We start from the raw sequence: 24,501 nt of genomic DNA on the forward strand, positions 1-24,501 counted from the left end.
GCCTCTCCTTCTTGCAAATCCCTTTCTCTTCTGCTGTGGATGAAGATCTGGTCGAAGGTGCGTGACTTCTAACATGGTATCAGAGCAGGCTGAGAAGTAAATACTAGGTCGAGTTCTCTTCTTCCTTTCTTTGATCCAAGATCTAATCTTATCAGATCAGATTCTATTCTCCTTCTGTCCTGAAAATTGATCTTATCATATTGGGTTAAAAATCTCTTTCTTAAAATTTTTAAACATCTTTCTTCCTCTCTAAGTTTTCGATCTCTTAAAACTGAATCTGTTTACGTCAAACAGTCTGGTCACGTCAAACCAGATCTGTTTTCTTAAATCTTGATTATTTTTTTTCCTCTTTGATGCTGGATCGGATCGTTCCAGATCTAGTGTTTTCGTTCCAAGCCAGACTAAATTAGATCTGGCCATGGCATATTGATTCTTCCCTTCAGCAGCGTTAAATCAAATCTGATCGTATCAGATCAGATTTGTGTTTCCATTTAAACTTAGATCTCTCTTTTGTCTTTCAAGTCAAATCTTATTCTCCAAAACCAAATCAAAGTTTCGGTCCATACAAAAAAAAAATTCAGATCATTAATTTGTCGTGTTCTACTGATTATTTGTTTCCCTGCAATATTATTTTCGTAGCAAAAAGAAAAAAAAACAGATTTACATTGCTGGTAAATCAAACTGCTGGTTAGAGTGTTCTTTTGTTGTCCTTTCACATGGATTCTCCCTTCCAGTTTCCTTGGACAACTCATATAACTACTTGACCTGGAAGCGACAAAGTTTTCCTTTTATTAAGAGTCTGGATCTCTCTGGATATCTTGATGGAACGATCCATGCACCACTAGAATTCGTCCTGCAAGAAGAGCGAGATGATAAAGGGGAGGTTTCCAACAAATTGATTCATAATTCAAAATTTGTAACATGAAGAAGAAAAGATCAGGCAGTTGTGGCTTACATTACCTCTATGCTTTCCCATGAGATATTAGTGGCCATCCTAGATGAATGTTCAGCCAGAGAGTTGTGGCAAATATTGGCGCAGACTTATTCACAGATTTCATAAGCTAGGATTTTGCATTTAAAGAGAGAATTTCAGCTTTTGAAGAAATAGAGTTTATCAGTGACATAATACATGAACAAAATCAAGAGTATTACATATCAACTAGCCATGGTGGGTTGCGTAATTCTTAACAAAGAAAAGGTTCAACAGGCACTGAATGGTCTGGGTTCTGACTACCACATGTTAGTCACCTCTCTTCTATGCCTCCCTTCATTGCCCAGTTTTGAAGATCTACGGACTAAGCTACTACAATATGAAGTTACCATTAGGGGCGAGAAGATGACCCTGAATTCCAACAACCATGAGGTACTTGTCACATGAGTAGTATTAGGGCGAGGACATGGGGGATTTTGAGGCGGGCGTGGACATAGAAGAGGTAATCAAGGAGGCCGTGGGCTTTTTCCCATACCCTACATGTCACCTAACTTGTATCCAGGGAACCCTATAAACATCCCAACATGTTTTCAGTGTAATAAAATTGAGCACATTAAAGCAAATTGCTGGCATAATCCGCAAAACAAAGGCAAGTTTAATGGTGCTGGGCCTTCTACTAGGGGACAAGCAGGAGACGACCGTAAAGGAGATGAAAAGAAAAATGTGAAGAATCTTTTGATTTTCGCTCTTTCAGAATTGAGCTTCAAGCAAACTGAGTAGGAGACTTGGTACATTAACTCCGGGCTGCTGCACATGTGACATGTGATATTGGTAAGATTTATTAAAACCGGAGATGGTGTTCTTCATCCTATCTCTCATGTTGGAAATATTTTCCTTCTACTCCCCAATTCCTCATTACCTTTATCTGATGTTTACCATTCTCCTAGTATTGTTAAAAACATTGTTTCTGTTTCTAAACTTGTCGATGATACTAATTCTTTTGTCGAATTTACTCTTTCTGTATGTGTCAAGGATCTTCTCACAAAGAAGACACTCGTTGAAGGAGAACGACAGGGAAACATGTATGTCTTCAAGGAGTCTCTTCTAGTTCATGATGCATCAATAAATTCACAACCAGTTCGTCCAGTGTCATTCAAAGTTTGTTTTAGTCTATCTCAATGTAATAAGCCAGAGATTTGGCATCGTCGTCTTAGTCATTGTAATCATTCATTTATTGAGAAGCTTGTGTCTAGTGGACTTGTTCCGCAGTCTAGTTTGAATGTCGAGGCTGATTTTCTTCTTTGTTTCCGTTGTCAATTATGTAAAAGTCATGTTCTTCCATTTCATTCAATAAATCAAAGAGATTTTGTGCTTTTTGAAATTGTCTATTCTGATGTCTGGAGACATGCCCCACAGTCTTCTTTATTGGGCAATCATTATTACATTACTTTCATTGATAGTTACTCTAGATACACCTGTATTTATTTTATCAAATATAAATCTGAAGTTTTCAAGCTTTTTTGCTCATTCTGTGCTTTAGTTTGTAATCAATTTTCAACTAAAATTCAATATTTTCATTGTGATGGTGGATGAGAGTACTTATCAAAGGAATTTACTGAATTTCTCTAAGATAATGGAATAGGTCGTCGAATATCTTGTCCACACACACCACAACAAAATGGTGCGGCTGAAAGAAAATACTGGCACATTGTAGAGAGTGCGTTGAGTATGTTGCATAACACTCACATTCCTTTAAACTTGTGGATGAAAGTTTTTCATTCAGCTGTCTATGTCATAAATCGACTGCCAATGAAATTGTTAGCAGATCAATCCCCTTATTTTACGCTATTTACACTATTTGGGGTTCATCCTGACTATAATGAGTTGCGAGTGTTTGGCTGCATATGCTATGTTCATATTGACAGTTCTTAACGTGATAAGTTTCAGAAAAAGGCATGCAGGTGTAGGTTTGTTGGATATGTTGATCAATATAGAGGATATCACTGCTATGACTCCACTACCAGTCGCATCAGAGTTTCATGGAATGTCGTGTTTGACGAGACTCATACTGATGATTTAGGAAGTACAGAGGGACACTGTAAGGATGCTAAAAGTTATCAGCCATGGCTTGTTGCTGAGGTGCTTGATCAAATGGTGATGCATGACGTACCCTCATGTCATACACTATCTGCAGAACAAAATAGTACAGTTGTACACCTAGAAAAGGAAATGTCGACAAACACACAAGATATTACTATGCCTGTCATTTCAGATGTTACAAAGTTTTAAGGGATTACCTATGTGCAGTGAAACAAAGACAAAGTTCAACGACCTATTGTGCAACCCAGGAGGCTTGAGAGGATTCACCATCCTATTGAAAGATGGGTAAGTTATGACAACTTCTCTACAGACTTACAACTGTTCATCTCCCAGATTGAAAAGCATGATGAACCTATCAGTTTCTCACAAGCATCTATGTCAATCAAATGGGTTGAGGTCATGAATGAGGAAATGAAAGCTTTACATGAGTGTGGGACTTGAAAGATTGTTCCTAGACCATCGAACAAGAATGTTGTAGGATCTAAATAGGTCTATAAAATCAAGTATAAACTCGATGAATCCATTGAACGCTATAAGGTGAGGCTAGTAGCGAAAGGGTTCACTCAAGAATACGGGCAAGATTATGCCGAAACATTTAGTTCTGTGATCAAGATGGAAACTATTCGATTAGTTCTGTCCTTGTCAGTTCAGTATGGATGGACTCTAAGTCAACTTGATGTCAAAAATGTATTTTTTGCATGGCACTCTCAAGGAAGAGGTGTATATGGAGCAACCCTCTAGTTATACCAAACATAGCCCCAACACACATGTTTGCAAGCTACAAAGAGCCATCTATGGGCTAAAGCAGGCCTCCCGCTCATGGTTTGATAGTTTCTCTATTGAAGTTCAGAGACATGGGTTCGATCTCATCTTGATCATTCGCTTTTTATTTTTCGAGATTGTCAGGTACGCACCTTAATTCTTATATATGTGGATGATATTATTATTACTGGGAACTCCGATGAACACATAGAAGCTACCAAGATCTTATTGAGTCGACAGTTTAAGATGAAAGATTTGGGGGTTTTGCGTTATTTCTTAGGGGTTGAGGTGGATCGACAGGATGAAACACTTCACTAACCCAACACAAATATACTTTGGATTTGTTGGATAAGGCAGGCATGAAGGATTATAAACCTCTATCCACCCCTAGTGTCCTTAATCATAAACTCGGATCCCGGGATGGGGAAGCATATGAAGATTCCAAGAAATATCGGAGTCTTGTGGGTATGTTCCAATATCTCACCTTCACTAGACCAGACATTGTGTATGCAGTGAATCAAGTTTCACAATTCATGCATGACCCACGAACAAAGCATATGAATGTTGTCAAGAGAATCCTTCGATATTTAAAAAGAACTCTTGGAGATGGTCTAGTTTATCATCAATCCAAGACTAAAGGGGAGCAACATCGACTGGATGTATACACAAATGCAGATTGGGCTGGAGTTCCAGATGACAGGCAGTCGGTTTCTGGATATTGTGCTTTTCTTGATGGGAACTTGATGGCGTAGAGTAACAAGAAACAACGTGCATTTGCACGATCTAGTATTGAAGCTGAGTATCGATCTATGGTGGCTGCTACAATAAAGGCCACATGGCTGAGACATCTTTTGACTGAAGTTGGAGAATCTATGCTACCCGCCACTCTCTTGCGCGATAATCAAGGTGTCATACAAATTGCTTTTAATCCTATTCACCATAGTCGCACAAAGCATATAGAGATTGATCAATACTTCATTCGGCAAAAGATTGAAGATAGAGAAGTTGCACCTACTTATGTTCCTACGGCTGACCAAGTGGCAGATTTGTTCACTAAGGGCCGTACCAATATGCGTTTTTGGTTCTTGAAGAACAAGTTGTCCATGTTGCAAAACCATGCACAACTTGAAGGAGGGTACTGAGAATGTAGTGTACAGGTCTAGTTCTAGACCCAAAATGATTCTTTTGTATTGTATTTACATGGTTGGTATTATCGGGTCTGGGTTGACAGACCCAATCCAACTTGTATCATATATATAACATTGAATATAGGGCACAACCTCTCATTGAGAATCGTGTCAGTCATTGCCGCCTCTCCTTCTTGCAAATCCCTTTCTCTTCTGCTGTGGATGAAGATCTGGTCGAAGGTGCTTGACTTCTAACAATTTCTACATATTCTAATTTCAAAAGAAGACATTCATTTTTAATATAACCCTTTCAAAACACCTACCATACATATGAAGATAGAAAAGCTAAAGATACATACCGGAATGCAAAATCCTTGAATCCATGCTATTCATTAATACGAATCTTTTTCAAGACCATGATGCCTTGCTCTGATACCATGTCACAAAATGGCATGGACCTCAATGCACTCTATAATGAACTCCAAGAATAAAAACACAATGCATTTGGATAAAAACATAATAACTAAAATAAAACACAATAGAATGTGAATGAATAACTTCATTAATAAAGAACATTAAAAATACAAAGAAAAATACATTTTAATCATCATTACAATACACTCAAAAACACACAAGAAGCTTAAAACTACCCATCACTCTCTTACCTTACAAAGGCACCCATATTTATAGAGAAACGGAGGAAGAAAAGAGATTAAAGGAGAGAAAAAGGGAGTCCACATTAGTTTGACTAGCTGTTGGACCTAGTCCAATGGCTAGATTTCTAGCCGTTGGACCAGCAGTCCAACAACTAGTCTAAGTCAACCACAGTTGACTTAACTTTAAAGTATATAATATATATACAAGTATATATATATGTATATATATATATATATATCTTAACAATATTTGGGTTATATCATTTGAACATCTAAGACAAGTAGTTTGCATTGTATGCTATATCTTAATAGCCTTTAGTTTGCAAACTTAATCTGTTGAAGTGATTATGTCACTATGAGAAATAGAGATGGTGAAAAGCCCTTCATTTTCCTTGTTAGCTTCGAATCACATCGGCTACTGCTGGATTTCTGGTTTTGACTGAATTGCCTGTTGCAATTTTACAGGTGGATTAAAGGAAAGTGTTAATGCAATATTTGATACATTGTTTTTTCTTATTTTTAGGTCTTCAAAGAGAATGCACTTGCTGATTATGATTTTTTCTTTTGGTGTGACTCAACAGAAAGATACCTATTCATTCTTTGTTTTATATATTTATTTCTCTAGTAGCCAACTCTCATATCTTACTGCAAAAGCTTATCCTGCTGTTTCAGGTGCTAACAGTGTCTGCAGATAAAACTGCAAAAGTGTGGGAGATTGATGAAAATGGAAACGGTAAGGTGAAGAAGACACTTACTTCATCTGATTCTGGACTGGATGGAATGCTAGTTGGTTGCCTGTGGCAGAATAATCATCTTGTCACTGTTTCCCTTGGTGGCACTATTAGTATATATTCAGCCAATGACCTAGAAAAGATGCCAGTATCATTTTCTGGGCACATGAAGAGCGTCACTGGTTTGGCAGTCACCTCTGAAGGCAGCCAGAATATTATTCTATCTAGCAGTTATGATGGGGTGATTGTCCGATGGATGCAAGGAGTTGGATGTGCAGGAAGGTTACAGAGAAGGGAGAACTCTCAAATTAAATGTTTTGCAGTGGTGGAAGGAGAGCTCACCACATTTGCCTTTGATAACAAGGTAGCACCATTTCTTCATGTACATGTAGTAGTTGCCTTTATTTTTATATCTTGTGGTTTGTGTGCTTGCACCATCTTTTTGAAGCTGATTTTCTTGATGACTTATGATTGCAACTAGGCTGGAGAACATGATGATGTGTCTTTCTATTATCCAATATGATCACTGAAATGAATATATTTCAATTCAATCTTGCACCTTGATGGGGTAGGCAATTTACACACTAGCTAAAATTACTACTCAATGTTGAGTCAGGCATAGTAAGCCAACAAGATCTTGTGTTCTAAATAAAACATGTCTTGAGGGAAAAGACTGACTAGATGTTCATTGCAATTGAATAACAAGAAAATGAAATCTTGCGTTGATGGAGAAATGTTAGATCCCTCAATATAGAAATGGTACAAGAATGTGCTTCACAAAATGCCCTTATGTGATATTACAGAAGTAATTTTGGCATTTTAGAGAACAATGGAGTGAAAAATATAAAATATATAAAGAATATGAAAAGTGAAGTTATTGATGACTAGTATAGTTTTGTGAACTCCATGTATAGTGAACTGTGATAGTGTTAATAATTTTCTCCGGTGGTAAAGGAGCTTGATTGTAAATTATATTTTTATCAATAAAAAATGTCACTGCCTTTAAAAGTAGAACTACAAACTGCAAAGATTTTGTCATAAAATATGACAAATATTGAGATTAAGGGTGGCAAAACCTGACACGACCTCCCAACCCGACCCGCCAACCCGCCTTTTAGGCGGGTTCAGGTTGGGCTTAAACTAACCCGTTTAATAAACGGGTCGACCCACCTTGATAGAAATCATGGGTTCCTTTCTTCATCTACAAGCAACAGCACAACATGGGGAGAGAGAACGTGACTGCAGCAAAAATCCCTAATCAGGGTATTCATTTTTGCTTCTCTGATTAAATACACACAAATACAATAGCTAGGGTATGAAAATACCCATTACATGTTATGATAAAATTACAGCATGCCATTAATGAAACATTAATGAGCATGTGTTTAAAATGAAAGGAATTGGGTCTGGATTCTGAGTTCCAGACCTTATACTAAATGACAGTATCTTTTCACCCCCCCTCCAGTTGTACATGGTTTTGGACCATGAACATCCAAAATCTGTCCTTGATAAGTCCTTTTGTAAACAAGTCAACAACTTGATCAGCAGTCCGCACGTATTCTGGTTCAATTTCCTTCTCTTCAACCTTTTGTCTTACAAAATGTTGATCAATTTCAATATGTTTGGCACGACTGTGGTAGATAGGATTGAATGACATGTTGATAGCACTTTGATTGTCACACAAGAGAATACTTTTAGAAATCGATTCTCTTCTGTCAACAGGTGTCTGATCCATGTTACTTCGGCTGTAGTAGCTGACATTGATCTATATTCATCTTCTGTGCTCGACCTGGCTATGGCTTTTTGTTTTCTACGGCTCCAGGAGACAAGATTTAGCCCAATGAAAATGCAGTATCCTGAGACAGACCTACGTTCATCTGGATCTCCTGCCCAATCAACATCTGTGTAAGTAAGGAGTTCATGCATGTGATGACCAGGCATACTCTTTCTGTACAGAAGACCATCTCCAATAGTACCCTTCAAATATCGAAGAATGCGTTTAACGGTTTTTATATGCCCAATATGTGGTTCATGCATGAACTGAGATACCTGATTGACAGAATAGACAATGTCAGGCCGAGTGAAGGTAAGATATTGAAGCATTCCTACTATCCTGCGATATCCTGAAAGATCCTCGTACAAATCTCCATCTTAGCAACTGAGTTTCTGATGAAGTACATTGGGTGTGCTGAGGGGCTTACAATCTGTCATACCTGCCTTGCTAAGAACATCAATGGTATACTTATGCTGAGTAAGCATCATGCCTTAAGGAGTCCTGTCAACTTCTACTCCAAGAAAGTATCTCAGTTTACCAAGATCCTTCATCTTGAATTTATGATTCAAAAGTTCTTTAACCTGTTCAATATGTTCATTAGAGTTACCTGTAATGATAATGTCATCAACATATATCAATAACAGGGTAATTATATCTTTGCATTTAAATATGAAAAGAGAATGGTCAAGAAGAGACCGACTAAACCCATATTTTTCTACTTCAAGAGCGAAACTCTCAAACCAAGATCGAGATGCCTGCTTTAGACCATATATAGCTATCTTTAACCTGCACACGTATTCTTTAGAGTTCCCTTTTGCATACCCAGTGGGTTGCTCCATGTATACTTCTTCCTTCGGAGTTCCATGTAGAAACGCATTCTTCACATCCAATTGGTTGAGAGTCCACTGGTGCTCAACAGCCAATGATACTATGATGCGGATAGTTCCCATTTTCACAACTAGAATAAAGGTCTCATCATAGTCTTGTCCTTGCTCCTGTGTGAATCCTTTGGCAACCAGCCTTGCCTTATATCGCTCGATAGCACCATCTAGCTTATACTTTATCTTATAGACCCATTTTGACCCAACCACATTCCGATTATGTGGTCTGGGAACAATATCCCAAGTGCCAGACTCATGAAGAGCCGCCATTTCGTTGTTCATAGCTTCAATTCATCTCTTAGAATTTATTGCTTGATAAAATGTTGTCGGTTGATCTTCCTTGCCCAAAGAGGTTAAGAAAAGTTGAAAATCCATCGTGAAGTTCTCATAACTGACCCACCTATCAATAGGATGCCGAGGTCGGGTAGACCTTCTGTGAGCAAGTGATTGAGTGGAAACATAAGGAGAATTATGCTCCTGATTAAAGCTGGGAGGTATCTCCTTCTCACGTCGAGAATAACCAATGCCTTTATACCTTTCGGGGGCCAATAGTGATTCAGACGTTACACTTTCTTGATTTCTTTGCGCAACAGTAGATACGTTTCCCTAGTCTCTTTGATTACATTAAGAAGAACATACATTATCAATACTAGAAAAGAGATCTGAGTTCAACCAAGGGTGATAAACTTCAATTTCAGGAGGAGTGCTAGCATTATGACCAAAATTTGATTCGTCAAACACAACATTTCTGGATATTTTTATGCGCTTGCTCACGGGATCATAGCATTTGTAGCCTTTGTAATCATCAGCATACCCCACAAATCTGCACTTTAAGGCCTTATCCTGAAACTTGTGCCGCATTGAACTGTCAACATGAACATAACATACACCCGAATACACGCAAATCGTGATAATTTGGATGCACACCATGCAAAGAGAAATAGGGTGATTTGTTCTCTAAGATGTTCATAGGCAATCAATTTATGACATAGACAGTTGTGTGAAAAGCCTCTGCCCAGAAGGTAACTGGAAGGTTACTATCATGCATCATGCTCATTGCACTCTTGACAATATGACAATGCTTCCGTTGAGTAATCCCATTTTGTTGAGGTGTGTGAGGGCAAGACACATATCTACTTATTCCATTTGTTTGGAGGAAATTTATGAAGTCATTTGAAGAGAATTCACCCCCTCCATCACATTGGAAACAAATAATATTCTGAGAGAATTGGTTTTGAACAAAAGAATGAAAATTCTGAAATAACTTGAAGGTTTTAGATTTACTTTTCATAAAGAAGATCCATGTATATCGAGAATAACTGTCAACAAATATGAGATAATATCTAGTGCCATACATGGAAGGAACTGGAGCCGGGCCCCAAACATCAGAACATATAATTTCAAATGGTCTTGAAGCTCTTTTATTAATGGAATGAAAAGGAAGAACATGACTCTTACACTGAAGACAACTAGAACACTTTTTATTATTGACACTTAAGTCTAGACTTGACTTGGGAATAAGACTACTTGAAACAAGCTTATCAATAAAGCGACTACTACAATGACCCAGACGACCATGCCAAAGATTCGACTCAATACATTCAGAAAGATTAAAAACACTCTCAGTAGAAACTGAAGATGATGATGTGAGCTTCAAGATGGAATCAACAGGTTGAACACGAGAGGAAGGATTCTCTTGGAACACGTACATATTTCCTTGACGTTTTCCTTCAGTGAATGTTTCTCTCGTTTGAAGGTCCTTAACACAAACAGAAAAAGGAGTAAACTCAACTGAAGCATTAATGCCATCTACAAGTTTAGAGACAGAAACAATATTTTTCTTGATATTAGGAGCATGAATGACATTTGAAAGTGCAAGAGAATAGTTGGACATGGGGATTACAAAATTTTCAATGTGCGAAATATGGTGGTGAGACCCATCTCCAGTGACTATACTATTTCTACCAACATAAGAAACAAGATTTAGGAGCTTACCAGCATCACCAGTGACATGAGTGGCTGCACCCGAATCAACATACCAAGTACCTTGATTATTCTGTTTGATATTCAATTCAGCCAAGGCAAATAATAGTAACTCTTTGACTTCTCCACTATTTTTCAATGTATCTGTTCCCTTTCTTGTCTCCAATTGCTTTCCTCTATTTTGCGGGTTAAACCAGCAATTTGCCTTTATGTGTCCCTTTTTGTTCCAGAGAAAGCAGGTAGGTATTGTCCTTTGCCTTTGCCCATTGGGAGGAACATTGGGTGTAGGTAGTATTCCACGACTTCCTTGTCCATTTCTTTCTTGACCCCATTTGTCTCGAAAATCATACCTACCACGTCCTCGCCCATAGGCAACTCCTGTGGCAAGAACATTGTGTGCTCCAACATGAGCATGAGTATCTTCAGAAAATCCTTTCAACGTCATCTCATACTGTAAAAGCTTGACACGAAGATCTTCAAATGTAGGTAAATCTGGCAAACACAATAAGGAAGTAACCATCATATGATAGTCCGACCCCAGCCTACTCAAAGTTTGTCGCACCATATCTTTGTCACTAACAGGGCATCCCACAATGGCCAATTGATCTGTAATAGTCTTCATTTTGTTCAAATACTCCATAATAGTCATGGAGTCCTTTCTTAGCATTTGAAACTCTTTCTTTAAAAATAATACTCTGGCCTGAGAAACTTGAGAATATGTCTGAACCAGTCGATGCCATAATTGCATTGTTGAGCATGAAATGAAATGGGGATCTTCGAAACACGAGCTTAGATTAACAAGGGCAAGTGTCAAGAATGACACTAAAGCATAACCCTTAAAAAGGGTATAACCGGAAACAAAATAAAAACAAAAATGTATTATTTATTGATATGAAAAACCAATTGCTTAAGAAGCATTGGAATGAAATACAAGAGGGGCTGCACCCCTTTATATACACAGCTGAAAGAGGACTCAATAGAGCTGTTGGACACTGTCCAACAGCTCTATTAAGAGCTGTTGGAATGTGTCAGTCCAACAGCTCTATTGCTAGTCAAGTCTGGACAGGACTTGACTAGCAACAGTCATTCTAGTTCAAACTGAACTAGATGACATAAAGACAAAAAATAAAAATAAAGGAAAAAAAATACAGAAAAGAAAGAAATGAAAAATGTATTTATATATATATAATAATAATATAATATTATTATATATACATATGTGTACAGTTTTACATTTTAACACTCCCCCTCAAACTTACGGTACAATGAGCGAAAGTTTGTCTAAGAGAAAGTGAAATCGGGGAGCAGCGAGAGGCTTTGTAAAGAAGTCTGCTAACTGATATTCTGAAGTGACATATGGCAGATCAATTATCCCGTGTAGATATTCCTCTCTAACGTAGTGACAATCCATTTCGATGTGTTTGGTGCGTTCGTGGAATGTTCTGTTACTGGCAATGTAGATCGCACTTTTGTTGTCACAACACATTTGTGAAGCCTTTGTTGCTTCAGCTCCCATGTCAGCAAGCAGTCGTCGGAGCCAAACTACTTCCATGGTCGTGGTTGCCATGGCTCTGTATTCAGCTTCGGTGGATGAGAGAGATACCTTCTGCTGCTTTTTACACCTCCACGAGATCAATGATTCCCCTAAAAAGACACAAAAGCCAGTGGTTGAGTGTCTGTTATTGGGATCACCTCCCCAATCAGCATCAGTATATGCAATTAAATCAAGAGAAGAGGAGGAAGATAAGAAAAGTCCTTGTGAAAGAGAGGACTTGATGTATATGATAATACGCATGACTGCTCCCATATGAACAGAAGTAGGAGCATGTTGAAATTGACTTGCTGTATGAATAGCATGTGCTATATCTGGTCTGGTAATGGATAGATAGGAAAGTGCTCCGACAAGCTGTCTATAAGGAGTAGGGTCTGCAAGAAGTTCTCCATCATCAATCTTCATTTTAACATTAACAACTTCTGGAGTGTCAACTTTCTTATCATCAGTAATACCAGACCTGAAAACAATATCAAAAGCAAATTTAGTTTGAGATAATAAATATCCTCTAGGAGAATAAGCAACTTCAATGCCTAAAAAGTATCTCAACAAGCCCAAATCAGTCATTTCAAAATGAGATTTAAGAAGTGTTTTGATTGTTTCAACTCCCTGTTTATCGCTTCCGGTGATGATCATATCATCCACATAGAGAAGAAGCACAATGATCCCTGCATCAGAATTCTTAATAAACAAAGCAGTGTCAGTTAAACAGAATTGAAAACCAATATCAATCATAACACGACTAAACCTATCATACCAAGCTTTTGGTGCTTGTTTAAGTCCGTAAAGAGTTTTTTCTAAGCGAAGGACTTTACCCTTAGGAATACTTAGACCAGGAGGGGGTTCCATGTATACTTCTTCAACTAGCTTTCCATTTAAAAAAACATTTTTGACATCCATTTGCAAAATAGACCATTTTTTGATACGAGCCATCGGAGCAAAGGTTTCTTCATAATCAATCCCATATTCTTGGGCATAACCTTTGGCTACTAAACGGGTTTTATATCTTTCAAGAGTACCATCACTCTTGGTTTTAATTTTATAAACCCATCGACATCCTATAGTTTTCTTCCCTGAAGGAAGATCTTGAATATTCCATGTAGAAGCCTTTTCAAGTGCATCTAATTCAGTTTTCATGGCTTCTATCCATTTGATATCAGTTTTTGCTTGAAAATATGTGGATGGTTCTTCATATGAGTGAATTAATGCAATAACTGCCCTATATGTGGGTGAGAAAGACTCGTATGATACAAACCAGTGGCGTAGCTAGGATTGACGTGGGGGATGGGCAAATAGGGGTGTAGCAAACAAAAAAATGGCGTGATAGTCGGGAGCTCGGGGGCAGCGCCCCCGAAAAAAAAAATTTGAGATAAAATAAAAAATGGCTACAATTATTAATAAAAATCTATTTTATATGGACAAATCAAACTATTTGCTGCAGTCAGGGCTGAGCTGGGCTAGGACTGGGCTTTTAAAAAAAAAAAAATTTAACTGTTTCGAGAGGCAGGACTGGGCTACAGCCCATTCCTGCCCCCGCCCCCCCCAGCTCCGCCTCTGACCACCAAGATTGGTCGTAGAACCCCGAAAAGCTTTCAGCTAAAAAATGAATACATTTTTTATGACACCGATGATGACCAACATGCACCATATGCAGAATTCAAGCAAAAAGAGTATAAAAATGCCTGTTAGACAAAAAATACAGATGCCCAATTATTAAAATCTGCCAATGGCCACAGTTACTCACTACAAGAATCCTAGACAATCGAGAACAAGCAATTCACTCACCAACTATCTGGTAGATAAAGATACGCTATCCGTTGCCTTCGTTACATTGATAGACATCCATACCTTGTTTTAGCAGCAGGCACAAAAGGAGAGTCCTATGCACGCACGATGACCAAGAAAGGATAGCAAGATTGACTCTTCCAATGAGGTTGCGCCCAAAAAGGAGGAAAGAAACTAGACCCACGTTCAGTTGTGCCCCAAAAAGAAAGGATCAAGAACCAAATTGAAGGATTGGCCTGTATTGCTCCTGTAGAATGGATAACTGGATACTGTATCACCAGAGCCACTGAACATGAACAAAACCCACCCTCAAATTTAGGAGATAAGAGGGTCTTCTTCAAACTGCTAGCGATGGTTGCCGGAGATTGGCAAAGGTCCGACTGACTGCGACACCGGTGCCTCGCGTCGCCGGAGATTGCAGCCGAGAGGGAGAAGCTCGGAGGGGGGCACCGCCACCGCGGGTTCACCGAAGGGAGGCCGGCGGCACAGCAGAGCACAAGGGTTGCCGGCGAATGGGGTTGCCGTCTTGCCTGTGACTGAAGGGGAACGCTGGAACGGAGGGGCAGAGCTTTAGAAAACTGGCTAGGGTTTTACCCCTCGCCTCTTTTGGCAGGCTCTAGACTCATCGAGAGCCCGGGTCTCGGTCGACTCGGTTTCACGAGTCCCGATTCGACTCGATTTTTCGAGTCATGAGTCGACTCGGTTTCAAATTTTAGGGTGGGCGGCCGCCCACCCATACCCACCCCTGGCTCCACCACTGATATAAACTTTCCTGGAGGCCTCGAGATTCGGGATGATTGTCTAGTTGGAATGTTAGAATATTTTTCAAGTGCACATGGAGGATTAGACTCTTGTCGCCTGGAATATTGAATACTAGTATCTCTACGAACTTCTTCATTTTCAACATTAAGATCAATAATTCTTTGATCATCATCAAAGTTACAATCAAGGTCATATTCATCATATGTTGATATTAGATCTAGCAAAAAGGAGTACTCAGTGACGTCTTTTAATTTTCTAAAATCAAAGAAGCTCTCCTTTTCAAGAAAGGAAACATTTCTAGACACATATAGTTTATTATTTTTGAAGTCAAAACATCTATAACCTTTCTGGTTTTCAGCATATCCTAAAAAGGCACAGGGAATCACACGAGGAGAAAGTTTATCATTTTTGTCAGTAAATATGAAACATTTGCACAGTTTTACATTTTAACAGAGCAGTCATCTGGAATTGCCACAAGCACTTCTTGTGACAATGTAGAAGTGATATAGGCAACCAACGCCTGATCTCACTTCATCCAGGATACATACTCAGGATTTCTAACATAGGTAATAGAAAGATCTTTCTCACCATTCTTTTCTTCTTGTGGTATGAATTCTGGAGGAACAGGAACAGAACCATCCAGATGTCCAGAAAGGTCTTGACTTCTTATGAATGGTATGATTTGTTGCTTCCAAGTTAGGAAATTGGAATTGTTCAGTTTCTCAGACACGAGTTGGCTGAGAAAGTTTGTGGAAAGACCAGACTGAGAATCAGGGAATGAGTCCATATTCTTTTGAAGCCAAAAACAAGAAGGAATAAGATCCAACCAAGAGAAGGAATAAAAAACAAGAAATGGCCTTACGACAAAGACCCAACCATAATTGAATTCTAGTATAATTCAGAACATAAATTTTAATATCAGAGAAGTCTAAAGACCAGACTAGTTTTTTTTTTTAACTGATGAACACGAGGCAGAAAAACAGGACTGCACAGTAAAGAATCTGTTCTGAATAAAATTCAATCAGTAATAGGTACGTTATTTTGAAAATAATGTGTTTTCCTTTTAGAATAATGAGAAAACAGGCAAAACAGAGATGAAAATGAATTCGAAGATGAAATTATTTTAATCAAGATAGATCTGGGCGTGCAGATCACAATCTGATCTGACGTCAATATGCAAATGAGTTTGGAGTGATCCTTTTCAACTCTTGTAATCACACATAGATAAAAAAAATGATCTTGCTTGATTATTTTGCTTATGGATGGGTAAGATCACGTGCAGCAATGTGAAAGAAGTAGTAGATATGACAGAAGAACAACAGGGAATGAAAGAAGGAGGAAATATGCCAACGTGACCAAATTTCAGTTTTGGATTTTGGAAATAAGAGAAACACGTTGGCTTAAATAAAAAAGGGGAATCAAAAGGAGGTACTTGAAGAAGACAATAAGCAGATTAATGATGTATTTCAAAAGAGCAAAAAGAAAGAGGAGAGTACGAAGAAGAGATTTCAGTCCGGACTGCAGATTTAAATACAAGAGAAATCGATAGGAAAAATGAGAAAACAGGTACCTTAGAAGGAGACAAATCAGTCATAGAAGGAACCGATCTTCAATATTGAACCTGCTGCTCTGATACCATGATAGAAATCATGGGTTCCTTTCTTCATCTACAAGCAACAACACAGCATGGGGAGAGAGAACGAGGCTGCAGCAAAAATCCCTAATCAGGGTATTCATTTTTGCTTCTCTGATTAAATACACACAGATACAATAGCTAGGGTACGAAAATACCCATTACATGTTATGATAAAATTATAGCATGTCATTAATGAAACATTAATGAGCATGTGTTTAAAATGAAAGGAATTGGGTCTGGATCCTGAGATCCAGACTTTATACTAAATGACAGTATCTTTTCACGCCTAACCCATTTATTAAACGGGTCGGGTTCGTGTTAGGGGTATGCCAACCCAGCTGACCCGTTTAATAAACGGGTTAGGCGGGCGGGTCAACCTGCTAACCTGCCAATTCGTTTAACCGACCCAACCCGTTTATAAACGGGTTGGCGGGTCGTGTCGGGTTACCCGTTTAATAAACGGGTCGGGTTCGTGTTTGCCACAGCCGACCCGTTTAATAAACGGGTCGGGTTGAGGTATGCTGACCAGCCAACCCGCCGGGTCGACCTGCCAACCCGACCCGATTGCCACCCCTAATTGAGATAGGCAACAATGCTCCATCTTGAGGTGTTGCAAAGATATCTATCGAATTGATTTATGAAGTCAAGCCTTGAACTCTCTTGGAGAATTTGCAATTCTGTTCAGAAAATTTGAAGTGCTAAACATCTTGAATGCAACTCTTTCTTATTAAAGTGGCAAGTCACCAATATATGGTTGCTTCTTTTCATAGATATTATTTATCACCATAAAGCTTCCTAGAAGTTTCACCTGAATCTCTGCCTTTTGTAATATTGCTTTTACATGAATTCTTTTCAAATGGCCCAAAAGACATGGCTTTATAATTTGGCTTCAACATTTAAGCTTATGATCATTTGTCTCTTTTCTATTCAATGGTACGAAATTCACTCTCAAAGAAATTAAAACCAGAGGCGGTTCTTTTATGCACATACATGCAGGTCATCTATTTTGTACTTCAAAGGAATTGGCATAGAAGATTCCTTTTTGATGAGTAGCCTTCAATTTTTTGAATATTCATGGCCCATCTCAGTATCATTTCATTGTGCATGAATTGATTAATCAGGCTAATCGGATAACAGATATGTTAGTTAATTCACAAGGCTCCAAACTGACTAATAACAGTATCTTCCAACATATTCTCTCTAAAAGATAAATATACTCTTTGTTGTTCTTGTAACTTCAATCTCTAAGAGGTACGTAAATGAGACCAATTTCTTGATGTCAAATTCTTGAATTAGAAACTTAAATAGCCTTTGAAATTCTATATAATATTCCATTGAAATAGTTTGACCAAAATATGCAAGTAATATCATTTTCAATACTCCTTGAGAAGAAATAAAAAATGAATTGAGATTTGTTCACGCCCATGCTTGAAATGAGCAGTACTACATCTTTTAAGCAAGTAATTCAACTTTATGTTCATGTGGTGAAGACGAAGAATAGAGAAGAGATAACAGGAGGTACCACAGGGCTGTAAAGTGCCTCATATGGTGGGTGATGTCGCAGTCAACTCTCTTGTATGTTATGTCTAACTTTAGGTTAACCTAATTACACATATACCTTTTGAAAGGTACACCTTGCCATGTAATGATATAATATGACGAGCAGTGCTTCATTGGCCTAATCATAGTACTATGGATATTGTTTTGTTCTGACATTGTTACCGTGCCAGTTGTAATTTTGACATATAAAATGTCATGAGCAGAAATTCTCTTGATCCAATGTTCACAGCATAAGGAATTGATTTGTATGTGACAGTTGACACTATTTGTTATTCATTATGTAAGTTGTACAAGTGGAATTTGATTTTCGCACGTGCATGGTATAGTCAACCTCTCTCACGCTCTCTATAAACAGGCAACTAACTACAATTTTTATTCATACATGTGCATATATGTATTGGATAAACTGGGAGCTATGTCACATAGGTACGGGTGCAGATGCGGGGGCGGCGATGCGGCACTTTAAAAGAACTTGGGTGTGGGGGTGCGGGAGGGTATATATATATATATATATATATATATTTTAACACCACCCCTTTACCCTTTCTCGTGGTACCCCATTCTCAAGCCCCATCCCTCTTTACCCCTTCTCGAGGTACCCCCTTATTTTTTTAATTGGGGGGGGAGGGGGGTGCTCGAGGTACCCTTACCCATTATCGAGCCCTGTCCCTTTTTTTAATGGACAAAGTTAACCAAGTCCATTTTGGACAATGATAACCTTGGGTGCGGGTTGACCGAATTGGGTGCCACACCCGCGTCGCGTCGACGTGGGTGCAGAGGCCTCTTTGGTGAGTCCCTGTGACATAGACTGGGAGCATGTCTGTGCTCGCTAGTATGTCTAATGGCAATAACATGTGAAAGATTTCCAAAGGCTATTCGGTTGGAGATTTTCTCCTCGTTTTTAAGTTATATTGTCCTAGTCCAATTTGATGATTTTATCAGGTGTTCTCCAAATATTTGGTCCTCTTCTTTGATGTTTGGATAGTAAATATCAGGGATAGTCCATATATTCTTGTCTGGAAAGCTTTGCAGCCAATTATAAAAGTTCAATACACGGTAGTATTGCTCACCAAGTCTGATGAAAAGCATATTCCTTTAATAAGGAACAATTTCTTAATCTACCTGCCAAATTCCAATTGATGATATCCTGCTGTGGGGCTTATATTTTGCTGACTGTACAACAACTGTAGCTATGTACAATATGTTCAACTTGCTTTTGCTACAAGAGATGATCCTTTTCCCCAAAATTTTACAGGTAAGGAGAATTTCGTTGCATGCTGATCAGTGTGGTGATGAAGAACAAATTGATATTGGTGCACAACCAAAGGACTTAAATATTGCACTTGATAAGCCCGAGCTGGCATTGCTTTCAACTGATTCAGGAGTAATCATGCTTCGTGGATCCAAAGTGTTGTCAACTCTGAATCTTGGGTTTGCTGTGACGGCATCTGCAATTTCACCTGATGGAAGTGAGGCCATTGTTGGTGGCCAAGATGGGAAACTCCACGTCTATTCTGTCAATGGGGACACTCTCACTGAAGAGTCAGTCCTTGAGAAGCATCGTGGTGCTATTAACGTCATTCGTTTCTCCCCAGATGCCTCTATGTTTATTTCTGGTGATCTCAATCGAGAAGCTGTTGTATGGGACCATGTCACTCGAGAGGTACCATCTCTCTCTCTCTCTCTCTCTCTCTCTCTCTATATATATATATATATATATATATATATATATATATATATATAGATATGTGTGTGTGTGTGTGTGTGTGTGTGTGTGTATCAATCCTTGAACACAAGCACACACACATAACAAAAAGAAAACAAGAATTGGTGTATGTACAGAGTCTACAGACAGTATGCTAGGGAGATGCACATTATAACACTTTGCAAACCATGTAAATCCTTTTTTTTTGTCTAAGAGAAATAATTTAAGCCAGGGGATAAGAAATCTTTCAACAAGCTTACAGAATAGATCAAATTAAGATTCTTAACCACCAGGCCTATTCCGACCAATCCAAGCTAAATCCCCATCTGGCCATTTTATTGGCACAATCCAAAGCTTGTTTGAACAACCACTGAAATGCTGGATAAAACCAAAACAAATGCTCAATTGTTTCATTCTCATCGAAACAGAAGTAGCAAGTACTTGCAAGCTGGAAACTTTTGTCTTTCAATTTGCACTGGTTATTAACCTTATCAAGTGCTAAGAGCCACACAAATATCTTGGCTGTAGGAGAGGGATGGAAACCCTGGACGGTGTCATTTGGAAAGTGGTCTACATCTTTACAGCCAAAAGCATGGCTAAATGAAGCTATAGAGAACATAACACATCCGTCACATTTCCATATAAGGAATTCTCGCTGTCAGAAATTTTCCATGGGCCTAAAAATCCAATAGCCATAACCAAAACCAATCTTCTACCTCTTGCTCCTTGAAATTCCTTCTGAATTCAGTGAACTAACTAGCTCTTCCTTTCCAACATTCACTTACAAGTATGCTGTTATCTCTGTTTATGTGAAAAAATGGTGGATATCTTTCAGCAAGAGTTACATCCCTGGACCATAAGTCAGTCTGGAACCTCAGCCTGACCCCTTTGCAAGCTTGATTTGAACCATAAACTTAATTACCAATTCAATCACCCCCCTTTGCAAGGTCGTACTCCCTTGAAGATTTGATTATTTGGTTCCAGCCAACCACACCACCAGCTGAGATAGAGCTACCATTTCCACGTACCAATCCATTTATCCCCTTCACCCAAGCCTATGGGACCAAAAAACAAGTTAGATTCCAGATTTGTTCAAAGCTAACAGTCAGATCTGCCTATGATTCCAGTATGTGTTTTAAAATTTAACATTCAAAACAAAGAAATCTTCTGAAAAATATTAAATCCATAGAGAAGAAAGAGGTTAGAAGATTAGAGGAAAAAGCATGAAGATGAGATTAATAGATCACTTCGTCATGGCTGCTCTAATTTTGTGTCAATTTTTGTCATTTCAATTTGACTCAATGAAATAGGAAAGAGAAAATGAATATTCCAACTACAACAGGTTGATGTCCCAACTCATTAATCACATGGGATGATCTCTCATAATAGATTAATCCTCACTAGGATTGAGTTAATTTTTTTTTATTAGTCAAGCTAGGTTTGCCTGAATATGGCCTGGTTGAGATAGTGTGACTCCAACTGGTACTACAAATCAATTACCCGAGCCATTGATGACAATGATACAATACTAATGCATGTTACGTAAAGCAAAAATAAAAACACATATTGAAGAAATGCCACGTATCCTTACATCTTGTCCTTAAGAGTTAATTAAACAGAAAGATGAGCATTGTCAGGGATAGAATGGGCATGTTACAAGCTGTCTGAAATTACAGAACACAAAAAATTTGACATGAAGCAAGTTGAAGGAACTGGGAAAAGGAGGAGCCCAGTAAAGATTGGAGATCAGCAATAAGCAGGAATATTACTATTGGGGACCATAAGTTTAGCTTTAAGCAACAATGGGATTACAAAGCAAATTGTGGTGCATAAGACAAATACCAGTTTTGATAATAATGGTGTACTTTGCTATTAATTGCATGTTCTGGATTTTCATGAGAAGGTGACAAAGCAATCAAGACCTAGAATGAATTGATTCGGCGCAATATCCCTGTTATGAAAAATGTAGTAGACATTCATTCTATTGTATGTCAATGGCATTCTAGATCCAAAAACCTTGAAAATTCTTAAGCATTTATGGCCTTGTGTGCGGTATTATAATTACCCTTGTTTTCCTAGACTACAAAATGCCTATGTCACACGGACTCGGCTAGGGAGGTGCCGCACCCGAGTCGACACGCCCCGACACGGGTGCGGACACGGGTGCGGCTTCGGACTCGGCCCGGACTCGGTCAACGCCGAGTCAGACTCGGTCAACGTCGAGTCGGACTCGGTCAACGAGTCTAGGCCGCGTCCGTCCACATTTTGGACTCGGTCAACTTTGACCGAGTCCAAAAATGTCCATTTTTAAGACAAAAAACAAAAAAAAACAATTTTTATATATCTTTTTTTTTAATATATAACCAGACTGTGCAATGCAGTTGCACAGTCACAGACTGTGCAACTGCAACTGCACAGTCATTGCACACAGTCTGTGTGACTGTGCACAGTCTGCACAGTCACAGACTGCATTGCACAGACTGTGTGCACAGTTTGTGTGACTGTTTCACAAGTCACAACTTATGTAAAAATATGTATAAAACACGATAAAAGGTAACCCAACCATTTGAGATAGCTAAATAAATGCTTTTCCAGTTTAAAAAAATACTAGTTTCACAAGTATTAGAAAAGCTAGCTTAAGAACTACCATAAAGAAATGGGAATGCCAAATTGAAACTTTCAAAAAAATTAAGGTCATAGTTTTGGCTACTTAATTTTAATTGTTTACTAGAATTATATATATATATAGCCGAGTCCCCGTGTCCAAAATTTTTGAAATTGCGCCGCACCCATGTCGCACCCGCACCCATGTGACATAGCAAAATGCCATGGTTCAATTTATCAGGCACAATGTAAATCCTATATGGTTTTTTAATTTTCTTTTTGTTTCCTAAATTCTTTTTACACACATTAAAGTAGTGGAAGGCTATCATGCTTCATCCATGTTTTTTTTTTCTTTATTTTTGATAGATTTTGTCACTATATTTAAGTTGTTCATACTTCTAACTTTTTGGTTCCCATTTGCATAGTCCATCTCTCTTTCTTCCTTTCCCTTCCGCATTAATCCTTTTTAGAAATGTAATGTTAATTACCAAGGTTTGATTTTTAACTTCCTGAACATTTGTCTCACTAACCAGTTGACTATCTTCTGCAGGTTAAGCTTAAGAACATGTTGTACCATACTGCTCGTATAAATTGTGTGGCTTGGTCTCCTGATAGCACAATGGTTGCTACGGGATCTCTAGACACAAGCATAATTATATATGAAGTTGATAAGCCAGCTTCAAGTCATATAACCATAAAGGGTGCTCACTTGGGAGGTGTTTATGGATTAGTTTTCAATGATGATTGCACTGTTGTAAGCTCTGGTGAAGATGCATGCATTCGTGTGTGGAGATTAGTGCAGCAGTAACGGGATCGTAACTGCAATTGATGGTTGATTTGGTTTTGGAAGCAAGTTGTGTGGCCTTACATTTCTTGCTCTGTGCAGTCTTCGTCAAAAGAATTCTCTGTTTTGTTTATAGGAAAACCCTTTCCAGTTTGTCTTTGATTGAAGACTAGAAGAACATAGCAGAATGGCTCGTGTTTTGATATGATTTTGCTGATGTGAGTTTTTCGCCTTTTTGGGGTTATATTGGGTGTTTTTTTTTTTCCTTCTCCTTTTGTCGGTCTGATCAGCCATGCATACACCTAAATATTTTCCATGATCATATTTGTGTATGCAATGTTCATTGCTGGAATTGTGATGAAATAATAGAATGCTTAATCCCTTGGCCTATTCGCACTCGCTTCTTTGTTCAAGCATGGATATTGCTTTCTTTTCGGGGGGGGATGAAAGAGACACTCTTTCGTAGGAAAGAGAACTTTTACTAAGGGAGGTGAAACAAACATCTCCATGGAAAACATGTGGTGGTGTTTACATAATAAAGGCAAACAAGCATCTTTCCTGTCAAAATGGGTTCACACCACTGTTGTCTGTATTAGAATCGGACTTGTATCGTTTGGCCCAATGATTCAGGTGAATCCTCCAATATCCATTCTCAAGTGAATTATTCTGAATTGGCCAAAAAATAATTAAAAAATATTGTGTCAATCAGAACGTGACACATGTTAAAGCCATTAAAATAATATAAAAAATTAATTTTAATCTATTTTTTACATTTTATTAAAAAATAGCCAATTCAGGTCAGTATTTTCTGGTGCATCGACATTCAGGCCAATATCGACAACACTGGTTCACACCTTCCCCCCATGGGAAAGAACTTTTTCTCATGCGTCCCTTCAAGAAGTGGCTTCCCTTGGGTGGGGATGCAATAAATGCCCTCTTGATGATATTTCGATCTTAAGAATGTGAAATAAGTCTCCATATGGGAACTGGTAGTTGGAGGGAGTTTATGCATTTGACAAAGTGCCAGCAGTCCATTTCTGGATTTGGCATCTACCATTTTATGAGGTGGTAGTTGCTAAATCCAGTTTTCAATGCAAATACAAAGGCCGTCTCACCTCCTTTCTCAAATGCATAAAGTGCCTTAACATCATTCTCTGGCACAACTGCC

At 38.5% G+C, this 24,501-nt stretch overlaps 1 protein-coding gene across 1 annotated transcript; it reads left to right on the forward strand.

Annotated features, from left to right (window-relative positions):
• The first annotated feature begins 1,397 nt into the window (after nucleotides 1-1,397).
• On the forward strand, nucleotides 1,398-23,357 carry LOC149829700 (actin-interacting protein 1-2-like). The gene is made up of 4 exons (XM_090015261.1): nucleotides 1,398-1,433; nucleotides 6,249-6,671; nucleotides 19,496-19,903; nucleotides 23,100-23,357. The coding sequence occupies exons 1-4, from the start codon at nucleotides 1,398-1,400 to the stop codon at nucleotides 23,355-23,357; spliced, it is 1,125 nt and encodes a 374-aa protein (XP_089871387.1).
• The last annotated feature ends 1,144 nt before the right edge of the window (nucleotides 23,358-24,501 follow it).

Source organism: Nuphar pumila, chromosome 8 (assembly GCF_984573655.1).
Source record: "Nuphar pumila chromosome 8, dmNupPumi1.hap1.1, whole genome shotgun sequence".
In the NCBI taxonomy this organism is placed as follows: Eukaryota; Viridiplantae; Streptophyta; class Magnoliopsida; order Nymphaeales; family Nymphaeaceae; genus Nuphar; species Nuphar pumila.

Coding starts and splice junctions, on each gene's coding strand:
- LOC149829700 (XM_090015261.1), top strand. CDS start 1,398: ATGGGGGATTTTGAGGCGGGCGTGGACATAGAAGAG. Junction 6,672..19,495: donor CATTTGCCTTTGATAACAAG/GTAGCACCATTT, acceptor AAAATTTTACAG/GTAAGGAGAATTTCGTTGCA. Junction 19,904..23,099: donor GGGACCATGTCACTCGAGAG/GTACCATCTCTC, acceptor TATCTTCTGCAG/GTTAAGCTTAAGAACATGTT.